Source organism: Telopea speciosissima, chromosome 10 (genome assembly GCF_018873765.1).
Source record: "Telopea speciosissima isolate NSW1024214 ecotype Mountain lineage chromosome 10, Tspe_v1, whole genome shotgun sequence".
Taxonomy (NCBI): Eukaryota; Viridiplantae; Streptophyta; class Magnoliopsida; order Proteales; family Proteaceae; genus Telopea; species Telopea speciosissima.
This window is the reverse complement of record NC_057925.1, coordinates 37,903,062-37,926,982: the sequence shown is the minus strand read 5'-3', so window position 1 is coordinate 37,926,982 and position 23,921 is coordinate 37,903,062. Positions and strand designations below refer to the sequence as shown.

At 47.2% G+C, this 23,921-nt stretch overlaps 1 protein-coding gene across 1 annotated transcript in view; it reads left to right on the top strand.

Moving 5' to 3' along the window:
• LOC122643538 overlaps positions 1–23,331 on the top strand; it is a 30,857-nt gene extending 7,526 nt beyond the window's left edge. Inside the window, exons 5-8 of the mRNA XM_043837152.1 lie at positions 19,233–19,301; positions 19,386–19,719; positions 20,556–20,701; positions 20,779–23,331. Of these exons, the coding sequence (XP_043693087.1) occupies positions 19,233–19,301; positions 19,386–19,719; positions 20,556–20,701; positions 20,779–22,197 (1,968 nt within the window). The 3' untranslated portion in view covers positions 22,198–23,331. The remainder of the gene's footprint in view (positions 1–19,232; positions 19,302–19,385; positions 19,720–20,555; positions 20,702–20,778) is intronic.
• The last annotated feature ends 590 nt before the right edge of the window (positions 23,332–23,921 follow it).

Sequence of the window (23,921 nt, the reverse complement as noted above, 5' to 3'; positions counted from 1 at the left end):
CTCTTAATGGGCCTTGAAAAAGAAGTTTTCCCTTTATTTACCTATAAAAAAAAAATGAAAAAATGTTTTCCCTTTAAATATTTATACCACAACAATAACAACTCAGCCTTATCCCAACTAATTGGGATCGGCAACACAGATCCTTGTCCTCCAATGAGCTCTATTCGAGGTCATACTTGATACATGGCCTAAACTATGCATTTCTTTCCTCACCACTTCTCCTAGGGTCCTTTTAGGTCTGCCTCGGGCTCTTTTAGTTCCTTCAATCTGAATCAAATCATTCCTCCATACTGGATCATCCAAAGGCCTCCGTTGAACATGGACATGCCACCTCAAACGACTTTCTCGTAGCTTATCATGTATCGGAGCTACTCCCAAATGAACTCTAATATGATTGATGAACCACAAATCATCCCAACTTATCAGAAGATGCCACGTGTCCCTGAACAGCAGGAGATCCACCCGGACACTAACAGCAGGAGATCCACCCGGACACCAGCTACACCTTGGGCGCCATCACCCACACTTGGGCGCCATCACCCACACTTGGGCGCCATCCCCTGGGGCACCATCCACCAGGGCGCCAGCCGCCTTGGGCACCACCCACCTTGGGCCAAGGACCACCTGGACATCTTTCCCTCTCAGGCCTCATCCACTGAGGTGTTGAGACCTCGACAGGGTGCAGGTACAAGCTGGACGACCCCACCACCACATCGCCAACAAGATATACACCACCGCGAGGACTCCGGGCCATCACCTACCACTTACGTAACCCAGATGGACTCAAGCACCAGGGACCTTATCTACCACGTAGAAGGATCTATCCACCAAGAAGGACAACCCTACTGGGATAGTAAGTCTCACGGGAAGACAACCAACTAGGGAGGAGCTCTGCTACTCAGGACTCCTCCACCCACGAAGAAGACTCCACATCAACTAGGGACTCTCCACTCCACCACAGACCACTATAAAAGAAGAGGTATCTCACACCCTCAACCCATCTTGAATAATTACTATTCATCTATTTGCTCAGGAGATCTGACTTTGGCATCGGAGAGCCCTAGGTCGGAACCACATCGGTTCTCTCTGATGACTTCTTGGTCCTCTTGCAGGTGATGGCACTCGCAGGACTGCCCGACGATTTCCCGATGCAACAGATTGGCGCCGTCTGTGGGAATGATGCTAGCCATCATACCTACTAGCTTGCTTCCATACTCATACAATGCCGCCACGAAGGAAGACTACCTCCACCAACAATGTTGCAAGGAACGGATCACCCCCTCCAGAGTGCTCTCGTCGCAGAGCCAATGGCCAGGACCATGTCCCTTTGGAGGAAGAGATCCCTCATGATGACCAAGTTGCGGTCGACGAGCCCAACAACGACCCTGCAAACGACGTAGTGGTGGAGGTGGTATCTGACCCCAATGCACCAGCCACCATGGGTCAGATTAACGATCTGCAGAGACAAATCCTCTATGAACATCGACTCTTTCGAGACTACCTGAGGCAGCGGGCCACGTCTCACCGCCACAGAACATCGTCATCACTAAGAGCAGAGCCTGTACCACGGCAAGAATCAAACCCTAGGAGGTCTTCTCCCAAGGGTGACAGATCGGGGAGAGCTGCAGGGCGAGCAAGTCTTGTACACCAGCAGGGGGATCCTTCCTAGCATCCCAGAAGGACGACAGACCTCCCTGTAAGGTCAGAGCATGGGAGGACACCAACACCTAGGACAAGGGTGCCAAGCCCAGAGAGATCCATCTGGAGGTCCGTGTTCGAAGGTTGACTGGAAGGAAGTCCTATACCACCACGTAGCCAGACCTACAGGGAGAGCCCCTCACCTTCGCGCCAGGGTTCGTCACGGCGTGACCACTCACCGTCCGCCAACACTCAAGGCGGGAGGGAACTTCAAGGAGAGGACAGGAATGAGGTTGCAGTGAAAGTCCTGCTTGGGGAATCTCTCAGGGAATATGTCAGCAGGTTCACCAAGGAGTCCTTGGAAGTTCGAGACTTGGACGACCAGACCCAGCATGCAGCCTTGGCGAGAGGCATCAGAGACCTGGACCTGATTAAGGACCTGGCGTGTCATGAGACCAGGACTATGAAGGAGCTCCTGGAGTGGTGCAATGAGTTCGCCAATATGGTAGAGGTACTGCAAGCCAGGAAGAAGGTGATTGAGGCCAAGCAGCAAGACAACAAGAGGTCAGCGCCAGACGACCGTAAGGAAGGCAAGCAGTCAAGGACCGAACGCCGATAGGAGAAGAGCGACCGCCCATCAGGAAGAACTGATCGTCGTCCTGAGAGAAGTGAAAGAGCCAGCAGCCCTGAGTTCACGCCGTTGAACACAACCAGGTCACAAATCCTTATGCAGATCCAGGACCGTGACCTAATCCGTTGGCCAAGACCCATACTGGCAGGACCCGAGAAGCGGAACTCTAACAAGTACTGTCTCTTCCACAAGGAGAATGGGCATGATACAGAGGACTGTTACCAGCTGAAGAGGGAGATAGAATACCTTGTAAGGGCCGGGAGCTTGAACAAATACGTGAAAGGAAGACGTGATGGTCGTTCAGGTCAAGCAGATAGAGGTCGTGACCGGGAGAGAGGAATCAAGAAGAGAAGAGAGGACGGATCAAGAGAGAGACCGCCCAAAAGAGCGGAGAGATGCAGCAGAGCCTAGTGGCACCAAGGGAGCCCCCATCCTCACTACACTAGGAGGACCGGGCCAGGAGTCCACCAGGAAGGTCAAAGCCAATGCCCGGTTCGTGGGAGTTACAGAGAAGCCAGACAAGATAGCCAAGATCGAGACGGTGATCTCCTTCTCGGATGAAGACCCAGAAGAACTAAGCTTCCTATATGAGGATGCTCTGGTGGTATAGGTGGAGGTAGCCAATCGACCTGTGCACAGGGTACTGATAGACACAGGAGCGTCTGTAGACGTGCTCTCCTTGGACGCCTACCGACAGTTCTGGTTCGGGGACGATTAGCTCAAGCCAGAACCTACCTACCTCCATGGATTCTCTGGCGCGACCTCCTCCATCAGAGGCACCATAGAGTTACCAGTCACCTTCGGAGTACACCCTCAACAAGTGACAATCATGGTGAACTTCATGGTTGTCAAGTCTGTGGTGTCATTCAACGGCCTCCTAGGGCGACCATCCCTGATAGCCCTTAGAGGAGTCGTATCGCCACTCCACCTGAAGAAGTTCCCCACTGATAATGGGGTAGGTAAGGTCCGGGGAGATCAGAAGAAAGCAAGGGAGTGCTATGCGACCTTTATAAAGAAGAACAATGGCAACTCCTGAGGAATGGCACTCTGCCTAAAGACCCTAGTCAGCGACCAGAGAGATGAACTGACAGAGAGGAGAAGTAGACCGGTGGGGGACCTCGTCCCATGGCCACTCAGTAAGGACGACCCCTCCAAGGTTGTATAGATAGGCTCACTATTGAGCAGCGACTAGAGGAATGAGCTTGGGCACCTCCTCCAAGCCAACATGGATGTCTTCGCGTGGTTGACCTCTGACATGCCAGGCATACCACGCTCCATAGCAGAGCACCGGTTGCACATCGATCCGACCAGGAAGCCCGTCCAGCAGAAGAGGCGTAACTTCACCCTCGACCGACAGGCAGCAATCAAGGAAGAGGTCGAGAAATTGAGACAGTCGGGATTCATCAGGAAGGAGAAATTCCCCACCTGGCTGGCGAACGTAGTCATGGTGCCGAAGCCTAACGGGAAGTGGAGGATATATGTTGATTACACCGACCTGAACAAGGCCTGCCTGAAAGATGAGTACCCACTGCCCAGGATCTACCTGTTGATCGATGCCACAGCAGGCCATAAGATGTTGAGCTTCATGGACGCCTACTCGGGGTATAATCAGATCCTAATGCATGAGGGCGACGAGTCCTACACGGCATTCCGGACGGACCAGGAGAACTACTTCTACTGTGTCATGCCTTTCGGATTAAAGAACGCAGGGGCCACCTACCAGAGAATGGTCAACAAAATGTTCGAAGAACAAATTGGGCGCAACATGGAGGTGTACGTGGACGACATGCTCGTGAAAAGCGTCCAAGCCCAACAGCACCTCACCGACCTGGAGGAAGCCTTCACAGTACTGAGAATGAACCAGATGAAGCTGAACCCTGTAAAGTGTGCCTCGGGGTAACGTCAAGAAAATTCCTGGGGTTCATGGTCTCAGTACGGGGAATATAAGCCAACCCGTCCAAGATAAAAGCCATCTAGGAGATGGCACCCCCCTGGACGGTCAGAGAGGTGCAGAGGTTGAATGGAAGGGTCGTAGCCCTTTCGAGGTTCGTGTCACGGTCGGGCAACAAGTGTCTGCCGTTCTTCAAAACTTTTAATGAACCTCAGAAGCCCAAAGGACTTTACGTGGACAGAGGAGTGCCAGAAGGCGTTCAAAGAACTAAAGGAGTACCCGGAAAGCCCACCACTACTGGGGCGACCAGAGCCCAATCAAGACCTACAGGTCTACCTGGCGGCTACCCCGGTCGCTGTAAGCGCAGAACTCCTGAAAGAAGAAGGCAGGGTCCAGAGGCCCATTTACTATGTCAGCCACGTTCTGATAGATGCAGAGACCAGGTATACAAGGATCGAGAAGGTCGCCTATGCACTAGTAATTGCAGCTAGGAAGCTACGACCATACTTCCAAGCCCACACCATCACAGTCCTCACTGACCTACCCCTAAAGAAGGTACCCCACAAGCCAGACGTAACCGGACGACTCATAACCTGGGCAGTGGAACTAAGTGAGCATGACATCAAGTTCCAACCCCGGACTGCCATCAAAGGTCAAGCTCTGGCGGACTTCGTCGCCGTATGCACCCTATCTGAGATTGAGCCAGAGGAAGAACCAGAGGAACATGACCGCGGATCGAGGACGATGTTCGTGGATGGTTCGAGTAATGCAACAGGAAGTGGGTTGGCTTTATACTCACCAGCCCCGAGGGATTCCGGATCCAGTATGCCCTTCGGTTCACCTTCCAAGCATCCAATAATGAAGTCGAGTACGAGGCATTGCTAGCCGGACTCCGGGTGGCCAAGGCCGTCCAAATCACACACCTATCCATCCGGAGTGACTCCCAGCTTGTGGTGAACCAGGTGAATGGAGAATATGAGGCAAAGGACGAGCGATGGCGGCATACCTAGCATGTGCCCGGTCATTGATCGAGGGGTTCGTGAAGTTCGAGATGGTTCGTGTTCCCAGGATTGAGAACACCACCGCCGATGCTCTATCCAGGTTAGCCAATGATGAATTTCGAAACCTGGCAGGGGTGGTGTACATTGAAATACTACAGGAACCAACATGCCAAGAGAAGCAGGTTAATGCCATCCAGGAAGGGCACAGTTGGATGGACCCTATACTTGACTACATACAGAATGACATCTTACCAGAGGACAAGGTTGAGGCGAGGAAGGTCAGGATGAGAGCGGCAAAGTACACCGTCCTGGACAGAGTACTATACAAGAGGGGGGTCACAGCACCACTACTCCGGTGTCTGGGACCCAAGGGAGCCGAGTACGCCCTGGCTGAAGTCCACGAGGGGATATGCAGAAGCCACATGGGAGGACGAGACCTAGCCTGTAAGGTCCTCCGCCAGGGACTCTACTGGCCATGAATGCAAGAGGAGGCCATACAGTATGTCAGCAAGTGCGAGCAGTGTTAGTTGTTCGCCCCAGTACCCCATCTACCCGCTACCAAACTGACATCGATCCTCAACCCCATACCCTTTGCTATGTGGGGATGGACATCCTGGGCGACTTCACGGCAGCATCGGGGAACAGGAAGTACTTGGTCATCGCTATCGACTACTTCACCAAGTGGGTCGAGGCTAAGCCGTTGGCTAAAATCACAGAGGCAGAAATGGAGAAGTTCGTCCGCGACGACGTCATCTATAGGTTTGGGGTACCAAAGATCCTAGTCTTTGACAATGGCAAACAGTTCGATAACCCCAAGTTCAAGGGCATTCTGTCAGAGCTACAACATCGACTATCGGCCTGTCTCGGTAGCTTACCCACAGGCGGAGGTGACCAACAGAACATTACTAGAAGGGGTCAAGAAGAGGCTAGAGGGAGCTAAAGGGAAGTGGGTCGAGGAACTACCAAGTGTACTGTGGGCGTATCGGACCACAGTCAGGACTCCCACAGGGGAGAGCCCATTCCGCCTGGCATATGGCACGGAGGCACTGGCACCAGTCGAGGTCCTCGCTATGTCCCATCGAGTCCTACACTTCAACGAGCGCACCTATGTCGATAGACTACGGGCGAACCTGGACTTCATCGATGAAGTCCGGGAGAAAGCACTCCTAAGGAATGTAGCCTACCAGCGACAAACCGCCAAATACTACAATACCAGGGTTAGAGAGAGGCTGTTCCACCAAGGAGACCTAATCTTGAGACGGGCCAGTGCTTCCTAGCCAAGGAAAGAAGGCAAGCTATCAGCCAACTGGGAAGGACCTTACACAGTCTCCAAGCAGATACGTCCAGGGACCTACCGCTTGAAGACTCAGGGGGGCAAGAAGATAAAGCGCACTTGGAACTCAGAACACCTGAAGAAGTACTACCAGTGAGAGAAACACTAGCAGCAGTAGCAGAGTCGCCAATCAACCAAGTAGGAGTAGCAGAGTCACTAGTAAGCCAAGTAGCAGTAGCAGAGTCGGCAGCCAGCCATGATACACAGTAGATTTGGATTTTCAAGAGTTATTTGAAATTTATGTTTGGAAATTGGGATACGCTTGTCTACTCTTGCCTGTTGGCCGACTACCACCAAGGCCCGTAGGCCACCAAGGTCCGATGACCATCAAGGCCCGTAGGCCACCCAAGTCCGATGACCACCAAGGCCCGTAGGCCACCAAGGTCTGATGACCACCAAGGTGCAAGGCCACCCAGGTCCGATGACCACGAAGGCCCGTAGGCCACTAAGGTCCGATGACCACCAAGGCGCAAGGCTACCCAGGGCTGATGACCACGAAGGCCCGTAGGCTACCAAGGTCCGATGACAACCAAGGCCCGTAGGCCACCAAGGTCCGATGACCACCAAGGCGCAAGGTCACCCAGGTCCGATGACCACTTCGGCCCGCAAGCCACCAAGGCTCAAGGCCACCCAGGTCCGATGACCACTAAGGCCCGTAGGCCACCAAGGCGTAAGGCCACCAAAGTCCGATGCCCAATAAGGCGCAAGGCCACCCAGGTCCAATGACCAATAAGGCACAAGGCCACCCGGGTCCCCAGACCGCCAGGGACCGAAGATCATCAAGGTCTTACGTAGCAAGGAGAAAAATAGAAGGACAACACATCAACTACAAATGACCGAGGTCACAACTACAACCAAGTTCAGCATCCCAAGGTTCACTGTTCAGAATACATATAAAATCATGGGGCGTCGACGGGAGGAGTCACGTCGGGCCCTGTAGGAGACATCATGTCACCCTCAGGGGGATGAGGCACACTCTCCTCAAGTAGGATCGCGCTCTCCTCAGGCAGAGCCGCACTCTCCACAGGCAAGGCTACGCTCCCCATGGGCAAGACCATGCTCTCCTCAGGCAAGACCGCACTCACCTCGGATGCCACAAAACCATCCCTAGTAGGAACTCGAACCAACGCAGACAGCACCGAGGCGAACTCAGAGAATCTCGAGAAATCATAACCAGGGGTCTCCTCCAAGACGCGATCCGCCAAATCTCGGACACCCCCCTCATATACCTCCTGGGTACTCTCGTGGAACAAGTCTAACATCGCCCGACTCCCGGAACTCAGCCACAACTAGCTCCCCAGCCGCGGACGGCTCGACCTCACGACTCTCCCTCAGCGCATGAACCTCCTCCTCCAAGGCGCGGACTCTGGTCGAACTCTTAGCCGCCGCAGCAGACAACATTCGGAGCTCCTCGGACACCACCCTGAGTCCCTCGGATGCCACCCTGAGCTCCTCAACCATGCTCCTCTCACGAGCCGCATCCTCCTCTCACGAGCCGCATCCTCCTCCCGAGCCGCCTTCTGCCCCTGTAGCTCCCTCTCCAGACCCTGCAGCTGGCGGGACAACTGAACCTCCCTGAAAGCACGTCTCTTAAGACGGAGTACCGCCTCTGTAGCGCGGTGCTGAACGTGCAAGCAACCCAGCCATTGAGTATACAGGGAAAGCTACAAGCACGAAAGATCAAGGGAAAGAAGAGGTAGGACTTACAGAGGCCATGTCATGATAAAGGGTCTGCGCCAGGAACGCGTCACTAAGCCTTTGCAGGGCTGAACTCTCAGCGGGGAGCCTCCCTTTATCCAGCCACTCCCGTGGCACGCCATGCCTAGACAGTGTCGCACCCTCCTCAAGATCCAAGGAAAGCACCAGCGACGAAGGGAATGTCGGATCGACAGCCGTGCCGACTGAAGAAGAACTCACCCCCTTCCCCGTAGAGGGGGGTAAAGTAGAAGGCCCCAGGGGGGCAACAGTGGGAGGTGGAGCAGGAGACCCTGAAGCAGCAACGATGGGGGGAGAAGAGCGTGGGAGGATGACACGCTCGCCAGACCTCGTCACACTAGAAGAATCCAGACCACCCTTCCGCTTGGTCCCAGCGACCGCAAGAGAAGAAGGGGCAGGGACCGGGGGAACGTAGACACCAGCAGCTCCAAAACCATAACCACTCGCAGGAGGAGCAATCGAAGGGCCCTTCCTCCGCATACTGGACCGGTAAGCGTTAAGGTCCGGCTGTATACTCACTGCATAACAACATCAAATCAAGACCACAGGACAAGTCAGGCAGCTCATAAAGTAGAAGATAAACATGGATGCAAGCAAAAAAGGAAAAATCTTACTAGGACTCAACTTCCAGAGGCACAAGAAGGCCTCGGAATCCAACTGATGAACGTCGAACGGGTCGCGTCCCTGACACTGCCGGAGGGTGTCGAGCTTAGAGTCACTCAGCGCAAGAGGGCAATTCACCCTCTTGAGATCAATGGCCTCCCAGGTAGACCGCAGTGCACATCGGGGGACCATGGCAAAGAAGAAGCGATCCCTCCAACGCTTCACCAAGTTGGTAATCCCCACAATAGGATAAAATGCAGCAAGAGCCCCCTTGGGAGCATGACGGGTGAAGTGGTGGCACCCGCCGTCCCCCTTCCTCAGAATGTAAAAGTACGAAAACAGGGGAACAGTAGCTGCATGCCCCGCCCGGGAAAAAAACACATATACTCCTAAAATAATCCGCCAAGAGTTTGGCGACACCTGCCCAAGGGTAAGGCACCAATGCTCTAATACCAACTCCACAAAGCGGGAGACGAGAAGACGAAGACCGTAGGTGAAGAAAACGCGGTAGAAGCAGACCTCGTCCGCTCGATGGGGGTAGGCACAGTCGTCAGGACCGGGGACACGAAGAACGATCTCAGGAGGGATATGAAACTCGCGACGGATAAAAACTAAGTCCAAGGCGGTCAGGACACTAGCAGTCTGGGCCAACGTACTGCGAGGATCCCCAATCGAGGCCCGGGGAACCCTGCGACCCCTACTGACACTCGAGGCGGAGCCTCTAGGAACCTCCTCCTCCCCATCACTAGTAGGGGGAGAGGGCAATGACGAGGCGGTACTTGCCGGGGCGAACGACCTAGACAAAGACTCCCCAGGATACTCAGCTGGGGCCGTGGCCGGATTAGAGTCGTCGGGAGATGACATGAATAAAGAAGGAAGGATCAAGCTACTTACTCGGAGCGACAATCTCCAACGCCCGAAGAGGGATGTCAACCTGCAACTACCAACATGTGCACTGATCAGGGAAAGTCATCTAAAAAAAAATAAAAAATAAAAAAATAAAAAAAATGTATAGGCTCTTACCAGGCGCCAACTGCCGCAAAGGCACTGATCGAAACAAGGCCAAGCACTAACCACTACACAGACATGGACCGCGGACCGCGGACCGCAAACCGCAGGTGCCAAACCCCAAGACAGGGACACGACTAAGGTAGGCGCGACCAAGAGACGGTGACCGCGACCGAGAGAAGACGGGCGCGACGAACAGGCGGGCGCGACAGGTCGGGCGTGACGAACAGGCGGGCGTGATGTACCAAGGCAAGCGCAACGACGGCAAGCAGACGTGGCGCAACAACTGCAGGCGGGCGTGCCGGCGCAAGCGTGGCCGTGGCCAAGAGTAGATGGAGCAGGCCAAAGCCAAGGCCTAAGCACGGGTGGTGGTTAGAGCACGAGCCTAGGGACAAGATAGTAGGCACACCTCCAGCAGAGAAGACACCACAAAGGCAAGCTCAAGGCAAGCCACAAGGCACCAAGTCCCAAGGCTAATAGGCAAGGGAGGACATGAGAGAGGACATGTGACAAACACTTGGGGGGCACACCAAGAGAGGGACAAAAAACAACGTAGGGGAGAAGTGCCAAAAAACAAAGAAGTAGAAGGAAAAAGACAAGAGAAGGAGAGGAAATGAGAGGAAATGGAAAGTGAATGAGAAAAAGAAGAATACATCTCTACAAAAAGAAAAAAGAAAAGAAAAAGGTAAAAAGATGTGAGAGGAGGGGTTTGAACCACAACCTCTCCTTCACCCAATAATTTGCAGACTCACCCCCTGAGAGAGATTATTTGTCGCCAACCTCCTGGGTAACATACAAGTGTATAGAGAACTCTCTTGAGCACATTGTTCTAAGAGAGGGGGCAAATGATGAACCATAAATCATCCCAACCTATCAGAAGATGCCACGTGTCCCTGAACAGCAGGAGATCCACCCGGACACCAACAGTAGGAGATCCACCCGGACACTAACAGCAAGAGATCCACCAGGACACCAGCTACACCTTGGGCGCCATCACCTGCACTTGGGTGCCATCCACCTTGGGCGCCAGTCGCCCTGGGCACCACCCACCTTGGGCCAAGGACCACCTGGACATCTTTCCCTCTCAGGCCTCATCCACTGAGGTGTTGAGACCTCGACAGGGTGCAGGTACAAGCTGGACGACACCACCACCACGTCGCCAACAAGATATACACCACCGCGAGGACTCCGGGCCATCACCTACCACTTACGTAACCCAGATGGACTCAAGCACCAGGGACCTTATCTACCACGTAGAAGGATCTATCCACCAAGAAGGACAACCCTACTGGGATACTAAGTCTCACGGGAAGACAACCAACCAGGGAGGAGCCCTGCTACTCAGGACTCCTCCACCCACGAAGAAGACTCCACATCAACTAGGGACTCTCCACTCCACCACAGACCACTATAAAAGAAGAGGTATCTCACACCCTCAACTCATCTTGACTAATCACTATTCATCTGTTTGCTCAGGAGATCTGACTTTGGCATCGGAGAGCCCTAGGCCGGAACCACACCGGTTCTCTCTGGTGACTTCTTGGTCCTCTTGCAGGTGACGGCACTCACAGGACCACCCGACGATTTCCTGACGCAACAATGATCATTTCTTACTTTTCCCTTCCTAGTTTTGCCGCTCTTTCATCTCAACATTCTCGTCTCTGCTACACTGAGTTTATCTCCTCTATGATTCTTTCTCAATGCTTGATTTCCAGATGTGAACTAGCTAAGTTTCACAAGCTGCAGATTGTCAAAGAGAGATGGCCTGTGTGCCAAAGAATGCAGAAAATCTTGGTTGATAATTGTTAGAGTTATGTATGTAAGGGTAGTTCTGTCATTGTCATATTATAAGACATGACTTAGTTGTTAATTGCTCTTTCTTTTATTTCTTCTTTCCTCCCTAGGGAGGCTTATGTAATTTCCAGGAGTTCTATTAATGAAGTTATTATGTGTGTTGAGAATCACTCAACACACATATCGATTATTCTCCCAATCTCTCTTCTCCTCTTCTCTTCTTCTCCTTCTTTGTTGCTGTAAATTACTTCTCTCTTGCTAGAATCAATCCCTTTTCAAGTTTGAACTTGGTATCAGAGCCAGCTTCTCTGGTTTGAGAGTCGGCTACTCAGTTTTTTTTTTCTTTCACCTCTCTGTGGAACCCTAAAAGGGTAGAGGGTTCCATTAGAGGCTGTCCAATGTGAAGTAATACATCTCTTAGAGTTCCATTCTTGGACCAACACATGAAGTTTGAAGCTGGAGATGCTGCTGCAGAAGTTTGAAGCCCTAAACATTGCTCCTCAAGTTACCGCCAGCACCTCCATTCTTTTGCTTGGTTTCTCCCTCCTCCCTCAACCATTTGAGATGAGGTTTGCTGCATTTGGATCGCCTAGGGGTATCCTTTCATACCCCCTAGCACTCGGTTGAAGCAGGTCACAGCTTTGAGGAACATAGCTCGATTTTCTGCTTGCTCCAACAAGACTGCCTGCTCTCGCTCGCTCTGCTTCGCTGCTTGTTTGCTCTCCTTGTTGTTGGCAGCCAACACTTTGGGTGGTTATGAAGTGCTATAATGGAAGGTTTGCATTGTTTACATCTTGTTGCATTTGAAGGTTGTTAGTTGAAGCCTTTTTTGGAAGTTTTTTATGATTATGTGCTGGATGACTACTGGAATGATGTTGAGATGCACCCAAGGTGTTTGATTTAAGTCCTCCTTAAGGATTTACCTTTCTTTTGCTGCTGGAACTGCTTGGACTGTGTATCGTCCTCTTTGTTTGTTGGTTTTTCTTGCTTGTGTGTGGGTAGAGGTTACTCCCCAGTTGTGTAAGACACCAATCTGTTTTGTTGAGTATTTTTTAGTACATGTCTACTATGTCTGGGACTGATTCTGAGGTCAGTGGACCAATTTCGGCTAGTGGTCTCCCCACTATGGCTTCTTTTGACAATCCCAACACCCAAATATCTATTGTGCAATTGGACACTACCAACTACTTGGATTGGTCCCGTTCTGTGAAGTTGTCCCTACGCAGTAGGGGGAAGTTGGGATACATTACTGGGTCTATCAAGGCTCCTGCTACAACTGATGCAGGCTATGTCAAGTGGGAGACTCAGAACTCCACTGTTATGACTTGGCTAATATTCTCCATGAAACCTGAGATAGGTAGGAGGTTTATGAGTAAGGAGACTGTGAAAGATATCTGGGACAGTGCCTCCAAGCTTTATGATAGAGTTGGTGATGCAACTAAAGTGTATCAAATCCTTCAAAAAATCATCCATATGAAGCAGGGTAATAGGAGCATATCTGATTGCTACAACATTGTTATCAGCTTGTGGGAGGAGTACGATCACTATAACAATATCCACCTATCCAATTCTGAGGATGAGGCAAAGGTTTATAGGAACTGTGAAAAGGAAAGGGCCCTTATTTTGCTGTGTGGTCTTAACCCAGAATATCAGCCTCTTCGCTTGCAAATCCTAGGGAGATCTCCCTTTCCATCTCTGGATGACGTGTGCAGCTACTTGCAAAGTGAGGAAACTAGGAGAACAACTATGGACATTACACCATCAACAGAGAGAACTGCTCTTGTTTCTAGTTCCCATAGAGACTGGAAAAGTGGGGAAAGAGGCCAAGGGCCAACTCGTGGAGATCACCGTGAGAGGTTTAAATGTGATTACTGTGGCAAGCTTGGACACACCAAGGATAGGTGTTGGGATCTTCATGGGCAGCCCCCTAGAATGCATGGTGGTTCCTCTAGTGCCCGTAGAGGCAAACAAGGGGTAGCTAGGACTCACTCTGTGACATCTGAGTTTGAGACATCTGGACCCCAGTCTGCTCCTGATTCCCTTTCCCAGGATGACATTGCCGCCCTCCGCTGGCTGATGTCTCACCTTGGAGGATTCTGCCTCAGTTCTGCAGGTCTCGTCTGCTCCTTCTACTGCACCCACCTGGATTATTGACTCTGGAGCCTCTGATCACATGACTGGTTTGTCACAGTATTATGATTCCTACTCCATTTGCTCTGGCCGGGACAAGGTAAGGGTTGCTGATGGTTCCCTTTCTTCTATCTTTGATAAGGGTAATGTGCGAGTTACTCCCTTTATTTCCCTTGAGTCTGTCCTTCATGTTCCTGATTTTGCTACTAACCTATTATCAGTGAGTCACCTAACAAAATCCTTAAATTATTGTGTCACTTTCTTTCCTTCCTATTGTGTTTTTCAGGATTTGGAGATAAAGAGGGTTATTGGCAGTGGGACTGAAAAAGGAGGACTCTACCTTCTTGAACCACGGTTACCTGCTCAATTTACTGTTGCAGCTTATGTTTGTGGTCGGAGTGACCATAGTACTTTGGAGTCTGTAATGCTTTAGCATCAACGTTTGGGTCATACCTCTTTTGTTGTTATGAGGCGACAGTTACCCCACTTGTTTACTTCTTTTCCTTCCTCTTGTGTTTTTCAGTGTGAATCTTGTGTTTTTGCTAAACATTGTCGCACATCTTATCCTTATCGTGGTAATAGATCTACAACACCTTTTTCTCATGTTCATGCTGATGTTTGGGGATCTTCTCCTACTACTTCTTTATCTAGATTTCGTTATTTTATTTCATTTGTGGATGACTATTCTAAGTCTACTTGGACTGTTTTGTTGAAACAAAAGAGTGATGTTTATGATGCTTTTACGGATTTCTATCAACTTATCCATACTCAATTTGGTACTCGATTCCAAAATGTTAGGTCTGATAAGGGGGGTGAGTACATGTATGGGGGGCTCCAACAGTTCTTTATTGATAATGGCATCATCCATCAACTGGCTTGTGTTGACACTCTCCAGTAAAATGGGGTGGCTGAGCAAAAAACCGCCATTTGCTGGATCACTAGGGGTCTTCTCTTTGGCATGCATGTGCCTAAGACTTTCTGGTCTGATGCACTTCTTACCGCTGCCTTTCTTATTAATCGGATGCCAACTCCACTTCTTGGCTCCAAATACCTCTAGCTCTTCTTTCTCCTCAATCCTCAGTTTTCTCTTTGCCTCCAAAAGTCTTTGGTTGTGTTTGTTATATTCATGTCAACAAATCCGCCCGCACCAAGCTTGATCCTAAAGCTCTCAAGTGTATCTTCTTGGGCTACTCTGATTCAACCAAAGGGTATAAGTGCTACCATCCTCCTTCCCAAAGGCGACTTCTCTCCAAAGATGTCACCTTCTTTGAGTCTATTCCTTATTTTTCTTCCCCTCACTATCCTATTCAGGGGGAGAGTATTAGCAGTGAACAGGATGCTGATGTCATTCTTTTTCTATCTCCCTTGCCTACCCCCACTTCCCCATTCCTATTTGATATTGGAAAGTACAAAGAAGTGGATGTTGGTGATGATGCTGATGTTGATGGTGTTGTTGATATTGATGCTAGTAGTGGTAGTGATGCTAGCAGGAAAAAGGAATACAAGGGAATAAGATTCAAAGAAGATGGTGTATTCACAAGAGGTGAATGCTTGTTAAAAGGAAAAGGAAAGCAACTATGGTATAAGCAACCCTGCCAAAACCCCTCTTTGGATCCACATCCTTAGTCTCATCCTCCTCAGTTAGATAATTCTTCTCCTTTTATATTAGATCTTCCCATTGCTATGAGAAAGGGGAAGAGAGCTTGTACTAATCCCATAGCCCAGTTTGTTTCCTATGACTCTATCTCTCCTACAGGTATTGTTTTTTCCACTGCCCTTGAGTCTTCTTCCGTTCCCTCGAATGTTATAGAGGCCTTATCCGATCCAAAATGGATGCAAGCAATGTCTGAGAAAATGGTGGCTTTGGAGAAGAACAATACTTGGACTTGATCTTCCCAGGGGGAGAACTCCAGTTGGATGCAGATGGGTTTGTACAATCAAGTATAGATCTGATGGTACAGTTGAAAGATATAAAGCTAGGCTGGTTGCAAAAGGGTATAGTCAGGTGTATGGCATTGACTACCAGGAGACTTTTGCCCCTGTAGCCAAGCATAACTTAATTAGGGTTCTTCTTTCAGTGGCTGCCAATAAAGATTAACCAATGTACCAATTAGATGTGAAGAATGCATTTCTTCATGGAGATTTAGCAGAAGAAGTGTACATGCAGCCTCCACCTAGTTTTAAGTGTCCCTCAGCTGAAGGGAAAATGTTTCTCTTGAAGAAAGCTCTCTATGGCCTCAAGCAGTCTCCTAAGTCCTGGTTTGAGAGATTTAAACAAACCATCCTGAAGAATGGGAATTATCAGAGTCAGGCTGACCACACCTTGTTTATCAAGAGAGGTAATGGCACAGTTACAGCTCTCATTGTCTATGTTGATGACATTGTGGTAACTGGGAATGATGTTGTAGAGATAAACAGCTTGAAGTCTTATCTGGCTAAACAGTTTGAGATCAAAGACCTTGGACTCTTGAAATACTTCTTGGGTATTGAAGTATCTAGATCAAGGAAAGGAATCAACATCTGCCAAAGGAAATTTGTCTTCGATTTTTTGAAAGAGATAGGCATGATAGGGTGCAAACCAGCAACTTTCCCCCATTGATCCGAATCATAAGCTTGGTGATGAATGTGGTTCTTCTCTTATAGATGCAAGCAAGTACCAAAGATTAGTTGGGAACTAATCTATCTTTCTTTGACTCAACCAGACATGTCTTATGCAGTTGGAGTGGTGAGTCAGTTCATGCATGCTCCCAGGAATGGACATTTGGATGCGGTGTATCGCGTCATTAGATACTTGAAATCTTGTCTAGGAAAAGGCCTTCTATTTGCTAGGCATGACCATTTGTAGATTGAAGGCTACACAGATGCTGATTGGGTTGGTTCAGTCTTTGACAGAGATCTACTTCTGGGTACTGTACCTTTGTAGTTGGTAATCTAGTTACCTGGAGGAGCAAGAAACAACCAGTTGTAGCTAGATCCAGTGCATAGGTTGAGTTTAGGGCCATGGTTCATGGAGTGTGTGAGCTTATATGGCTAAAAAGACTTCTTCAAGATTGAGTTTTGAAGCTGAAGGGCCAATAAGACTTTATTGTGACAACAAAGCTGCTATAAGCATTGCCCATAATCCGGTTTAGCATGATCGAACTAAACATATTGAGGTTGATCGACACTTCATCAAAGAGAAGCTGGATTCTGGGTGCATTTGTACTCCCTTTGTGTAGACATGTGATCAAGTAGCAGATATCTTCACCAAGGGTCTCAGTCCTAGTCTATTTAGTACTTTATTGTGCAAGCTGGGAATGCATGATATCTATTTTTCAACTTGAGGGGAGTGTTAATTCTGTCATTGTCATATTGTAAGACATGACGTAGTTGCTAATTGCTCTTTCTTTTATCTCTTCTTTCCTCCCTAGGGAGGCTTATGTAATTTCCAAAAGTTCTATTAATGAAGTTATTATGTGTGTTGAGAATTACTCAACACACATATCAATTTTTCTCCCAATCTCTCTTCTTCTTCTTCCTCTCTTCTCCTCTTCTCTTCTTCTCCTTCTTTGTTGCTGCAAATTACTTCTCTCTTGCTAGAATCAATCCCTTTTCAAGGTCGAACTATAATGTGGTATGATGCTATAATGAGAGGCACTAGTTATAATTATTGCCTAATGATAGTTCAAATGATTTGCATAGATTGGAAAAGGGACATTCTAAATGTAGCGTTGTGGCTTGACCAGATATAATGTCAAGAACTAAGTAGTTTACTTTTGGATAAAATAGGATAACTTGTGGCTTTATGAACGAAGCCATGATATCTTGTCTTGTTAGGAGGTCGCTGACCTTTTTTCTCCAGAGGGAAATTGTAGGAACCCAAGCAATCAAAGTCTATCCCATACTCCTTCGGTCCTTCCTATTAAATAGGATAGGATATTAGTTATTAAATAGTTTCAACTTCTTACTCCATGCATTCCACTTACCACTACCATAGATCGAGAACTCGGGCGATCTCGGCGAGATCTCGTCGAGTTTCTCGGTTTTTGGAAAAGCCGAGACAAGACTGCCTACGAGTCTCAAAAGTGCAATATCTCGGCGAGATCTAGGTGAGATCTCGGATCTCGGTTTCGACCCTTGTTTTAACCCACTTACCACTTAAATACCTTACCTAACTTGCCAAAACTCGACATATCTTGGCGAGATCTCGGATCTCAGGTCCAGATCTCGGGTTGACCCAACGTTGATGCTTCAAGTTGGAAAAAAAAAAATGCACCAACTCGGCGAGATCTCGACTCGTCTCGGTTTTTCCAAGAGCCGAGTTGGTACCGAGACCCGAGTTTTAGTACCTTGACCACTACTTCCACATACTTTAGTACTTTAGTAACTTCTATTAACTCCCTCTTACGACACTAACCACTAATTACCCATTACATAGTACAAACAATACTCCTATAACAATCTTCCATGTAAAAACCTTGCAATTGTCCCATTGAACCATGCAATGTTGGTTCGTAACAACTCCTTCCCCCTTAAGTTTCTACCTTGTCCTCAAGGTCAAAACTTGGACATTTAAGCTTCATGATTGTAAGATCTTCCCATGCCGCCTTTGCAGGTGACAACTCGTGCCAATGGTAAGAACTTGGGGCTGTTGATTTTTTAACCCTTTGATCCAAAACAACCAGTGGCTGAGGATGAAGTGTTCCATCAGGCTCTTGTAATGTTGGCAAGTCTTTTTGAACTTGTTGGTCATTGCCTATCTTTTGCTTGAGTAGGGAAGCATGAAAGACAGGCTGAATATGGGATCCAAAACTGGCTTTGATACCAGATGATACGTACACGGCAAGGAGAAGAGATAAAATAGGGTATAGAAGATAAGAAGGAAATAAAGAGGAGATAATTAAGAAATTAAAGGAGATAAAATAGGATAACTTGTGGCTTTACGAACGAAGCCAATGACATCTTGGCTTATTCAGAGTAGTTGACCTCTTTTCTCCAGAGAGAAATTGTAGGAACCCAAGCAATCAAAGTCTATCCCATACTCCTTCAGTCCTTCCTATTAACTAGGCTAAGATATTAGTTGCAAAATAATTACAACCTCTTACTCCATGCATTCCACTTACAGTCCACTACTTCCACATACTTTAATAACTTCTATTAACTCCCTCTTACGACACTAACTATTAATTACCCATTACATAGTACAAACAATACTCCTATAACAATCTTCCACGTAAGAACCTTGCAATCGCCCAATAGAACCATGCAATGTTGGTTCGTAACATACCGTCTTGGTAATTCAAAATGTGATGGCATAGAGATTATAATGTTGCAAACTTGGCAGTGAGAGGTAGTCTCCTTCTCCTTGCCCTACTTTGTTCTATTCATCCAAGAGAATTTAAATGCTGTGATGTTATAGAGATTTAATGTTAGGGGAGAGAAACAATGCCCTTACTTCTTTTGATGCTGTTTTAGACTGGCTCCTAAACTTTGTTGTCTTGGATGCAGAGTGATGTTTTCTTGATTTGCACAAATGCAATGCAATATAATGCTCCAGAAACCATATATTTCAAACAGGTAAGACTTTTGATTTCTGTTCTCTATTTTGTAAGTTTAGCTTATACAATTGTTTAATGTCTATCACTCAATTGTTTTGAAAAGGCACGCTCCATACAAGAGCTAGCAAGAAAGAAATTCCAGAGATTAAGGATTGATATTCCATGCACTGAGAAAGAGCTTAAGTCAGAGCAGAAAACCAAATCCAATTCTGCCATGAAGAAACCGACGAAAAAACCCTATTGTAGGACTGTGCTGGAGCCTGTTGGCTCTGATTTCTCCTCAGGTGCCACTCTTGCTACAATGGGAGATACCTATATCTGGTCGAATGTGACACAAGCTGGTGGTTGTGAGAAGCCTAACAATACTGATGGACCTGTTGATGGCAATTCTTCCCTGAATGATAATAAGCCAGAAAAGACAGAGGAACAACATTCAGGTAAGGTTCTGGTCTTCTTCTTCATGCTCTAGTTCCCAAACATTGATTTGTGTGATATGGAAACTAAAAGAAATTTTGGAGATTGTTGAATCAGGGTGCTGATAATTTGGCTAGACAGGGGGATTTAGAGCTGCTTTAAATTGAGTGAATAGGGAGCAAGTTTTCTGGTTGGCCCAATCTGGGACAAATCCTTGGTTGATAGACCTATTTCTGCCACGTGGTAAGTCGTATGGCGCTGAAATTTGGTTGGACAATTAGACCCAAAGGTCCTCTGCTCATATGTCAAGTTTCAGCCCAAATGGAGGTTGCCATGTGGCAGAATGAAGTATTGAAAATTCTGAGACTTCCAAGAGCTTCTCAGATTATAAGGGGGATGAATGGACATACATGGGAGGGTAAATGATTGAATTTGAGGTTGTAATTTGATATGTGGCCAATCTAGAACATTCCCTTAATATCCAATGGTCAGAGTAGCCACATCATCCTTCCACGTGGCAGAAATAGGTATGCCAACCAGTAAAGAATCATGGTTGGCCAAACCTGGAATCTTTTTGTCATTTTGAACTACTGGAGATTGAGATACCTTTTGGAGTATAAGAGTATTTTATAAACAAATGGACTTGTGGAAGCTGGATGAATTTGCCAATATAAATTTAACCCTTGTTCGGCTTTGGAATGAATTGAAGTCCAAGAGAATTTCTGCAATATAATGTGTTGTCATGAACTTTTTGTCCTCACTGCAGGTTCAATGTTGGGCATGTATTGAGCACTTTTATCTCCATCATTCTTCACATGATTTGCTGCTAATTGCTTTGTTTACTCTTTTCTATTTTTAGGGAAGGGGTTCCCATCTAAATTTGGAAGGAAATTGTTTGTGATTGATGAAAACCGTCGTGCAACTTATAATTTATCCAATCAACCTATGGTCAGAATGGATTCAATCTTTACAACTTTTGATGGCGAAAGCAAGCAGCTGGTTGATGTATGTTACAAAAACACTGATTTCTCCCCTTCCACCCTTGGCTTCTATACTCATCTGGTTTCAATGTTCTGAATCAGGTCGGACTTCATGCAGATCATTCCTATGCAAGGAGTTTGGCTCGTTTTGCTGCAACTCTTGGACCTGTTGCCTGGAAAGTTGCCTCCCGGAAAATTGAGCAATCCCTACCTGTGGAGGTGAAATTTGGCCGTGGCTGGGTTGGGGCATATGAACCACTTCCAACCCCAGTATTAATGCTTGATAGCAATTCCCAGAAACAACGGGAGTATGGTACAAATTTAAACTATATTGCTGCTTCAAGAAAGGAGGAGAAGAATGCAGAGAGGTTAAAGGTTATGCAAGATGATTCTAACCTGGGCTTCAAAACTCAGAATTCATCAGAAATGGCAGCTTCTTGTAAGACTGAGGAACCTGCACAGGTGAGTCCTGTTAGTGGGCCTACTTTGGATGGGAAATTATTCGGTGTTGCTGGGACCAGACCAATCACTGGTGCTACATGTCAGCAGCAGAAATCAGTAACCATAATAAAGTCGGATATTAATGTCTTTAAGAAAGCTGAATTGAATAGCTCTTCTGTCAGTGGGAACCCCAGTGAGATAGCCCTACGAAAGCAATTTGATTATAGTTCAGAAATGACTACTTCAAGGTTCCTGGATATGGTTTCCCAGAATAGAATGCAATCTGTATCCCCCAAGCAAAAAGAAACCAATGGGGTTGCTGCTGGAGAATTGCCTAGTGGTAAAGCTGTGAGTGGCAGTTTGGATGGTAATAAAGTGAACAGTTCATCCCCAGATTTTGTTTCTAATCAGCACACTAGGGAAGTAACATACTTTCCCCATGGAAATCAGGAACAGGGTATTCGTGACCCAGTTTTGTTGATGAGAATGTTGGCTGAGAAGACACAAAACCAGCAGAAATCTTCATATCACTCTTTGGTTAGTGCTCAACAGGCTATGCCATCCAATCCATCCCTAAGAAGAGATGATTCAAATACTGCTGCCGTCACTGCTGCCCGCTCTTGGATGTCCATTGGAACTGCACTGTTCAACTCGACAGACAATGTAAACCCTTCCAAAATGCAGATTGCTGCAGCTTCTCTGTACAACCCAGCTCGAGAACACCCACCTGTTTCACGATTTTGTGAGGAATCTCATGGTTCTGGGGGGCTGCAGTTGCAGCAAGAGAAAAATAAATTCCCCCCTCAGGCTTTCCTTCCACAACCTGTCCGTGTTGGGGATGAAACACAGTCTCAAAGCAACAGGCCAGTAGGTCTCCCTCAACTTTTAACAACCGACTTATCAAGATTTCAGATGCAGCCCCGATGGCGTGGTTTTGTGCCACATACTCAACCAAAGCAGAAACAGGATACACTGCCCCCTGACTTGAACGTTGGGTTCCAGTCATCAGGGTCTCCAGGGCATCAATCTTCTGGCATTCTGGTTGACTCTCAACAACCAGACCTGGCATTGCAGCTCTGAATTGGGTAGTGGTCAAAGAAAAAGAGGGAATGAGAAGTGAGTTTTAAGAGTTACTAGCTTGTCTTGTGAGGAGCGGATTCATTATTTCTTCAACAGGAGTTCAGTTTCAGTTTCTCTTTCATTAGGAAGTTGAGTCTCCTCCAACACCTCAAACATTGCATCATATGTCAGAGTTATCGACAACTGTATCTATTGTAAATCAACCTTTCTGGACTGATGCCCGAGGATGAGAGGAGAAATTCACTTTCAGTATTGGATGCATGACCTCAAAGCATTTATCTGATTCACTGAGTTACGCATTCGAAAGAATAATAAGATGAGTTGAAGGCTACAGCATTCTTCAGTGGAATATTTGAAATTTTGCTGAAAGATATAACCAACTCAGTTGAAACGGTTGCTTTCTTGGTCTTGCTATTCTGGCCAAGGATATTGACATGAAATGGGGAGGATTTATTATTTGCACACGCATGAAATCCATTGGATTTTGTGTATTTTTTTTTTTACATTATCACAAGATGAGTATCAATTGTTCAGATTTTCGGTTGTCCTCAACATACCTGTCCTGCTGATGATTCTTGGCTCTTACGATGGACTAAAAGAAGGAATGCCATCTACAATGTCGTTTTGTCATGAGTTCTCCAGGGGAAGGTGGTAGTGCATATCATTTAACTGGTGCGTTTCAAATTTGTTGTCAGCTGTGGCCTCAAAGCCAGAATTGTAGTTGAGAGCCGTTATAGATTAGAGTTGGCCTGCTGGTCTTTTGCAGCTGGATGTGCATCTTGTGAACGAAGATTTATTACAGGGGCATCAAAAGGAGACGGGCAGGGTTATTTTTATTTTTGGTGGACATGCAAATATGTAAGTGTCTCTTAATTCCATGCATGACCTTCCATTTACACCTATCATGAGCTGAACTAGCAAAAAACAGTGAAGGGTGAGGTACGTGTTGGAAACACTTAATTAAGGTCCATATTGCATCTAGTGGCAATTGGGATGATAGCAAATATCTTCGGAAACTGAGATTGAGTTGATGTTAACATCGCATGTTTGTGTAATGTCTGGCTAGCATAATTTGTCAGATAAGTGGGAAATTAACAATTTGACACAATAAAATCAAGGTCTATTACATTGGTTGCATGGATCATGTATGTGTTGTGAACCATGAACTTCATTAGTAGGTTGACATATTCGACAATAAATGGTTGCTATATATTTCTGTAGAATCAGTAGTTTATATTGCTATTCATTATAATAATTTAAATTTTAGACCTGGGCAAAATTTAACATTTTGATTTCCTACTTGAATGTGGGGAAATGGACACTTAATAGATTCCATGGAAATGTCTTTGCTTCTACTTTTTGGTTGGTGGAGAAACAAATTGAGGTCATTTTGGAAATGGATAGTGTCTTAGAAATCTAATTGCAAATTGATGAAGTGTTTTAGCTATCTGTGATATGTTCTTGTTTTCACATTGTAATTTTTTAGAATGGTGAAGCAAGGTGGGGATATGTTCTTGTTTTCTCATTGCAAACTGATGAAGTATTATCTATCTGGGCAAATTGAGGTCATTTTTTAGAATGGTTTCTTGAGCTGAGATCCTAAATGTATGGGCTCAGGTTCACTTAGGCTGTTAACTGGGACTTGCAAGGCCTTTTGCAGGTTAGAGAAATTTAAGTCCTTGATTAGAGGTTTACAATTTTTGAGGTCCAATGAGTGTGGAGGC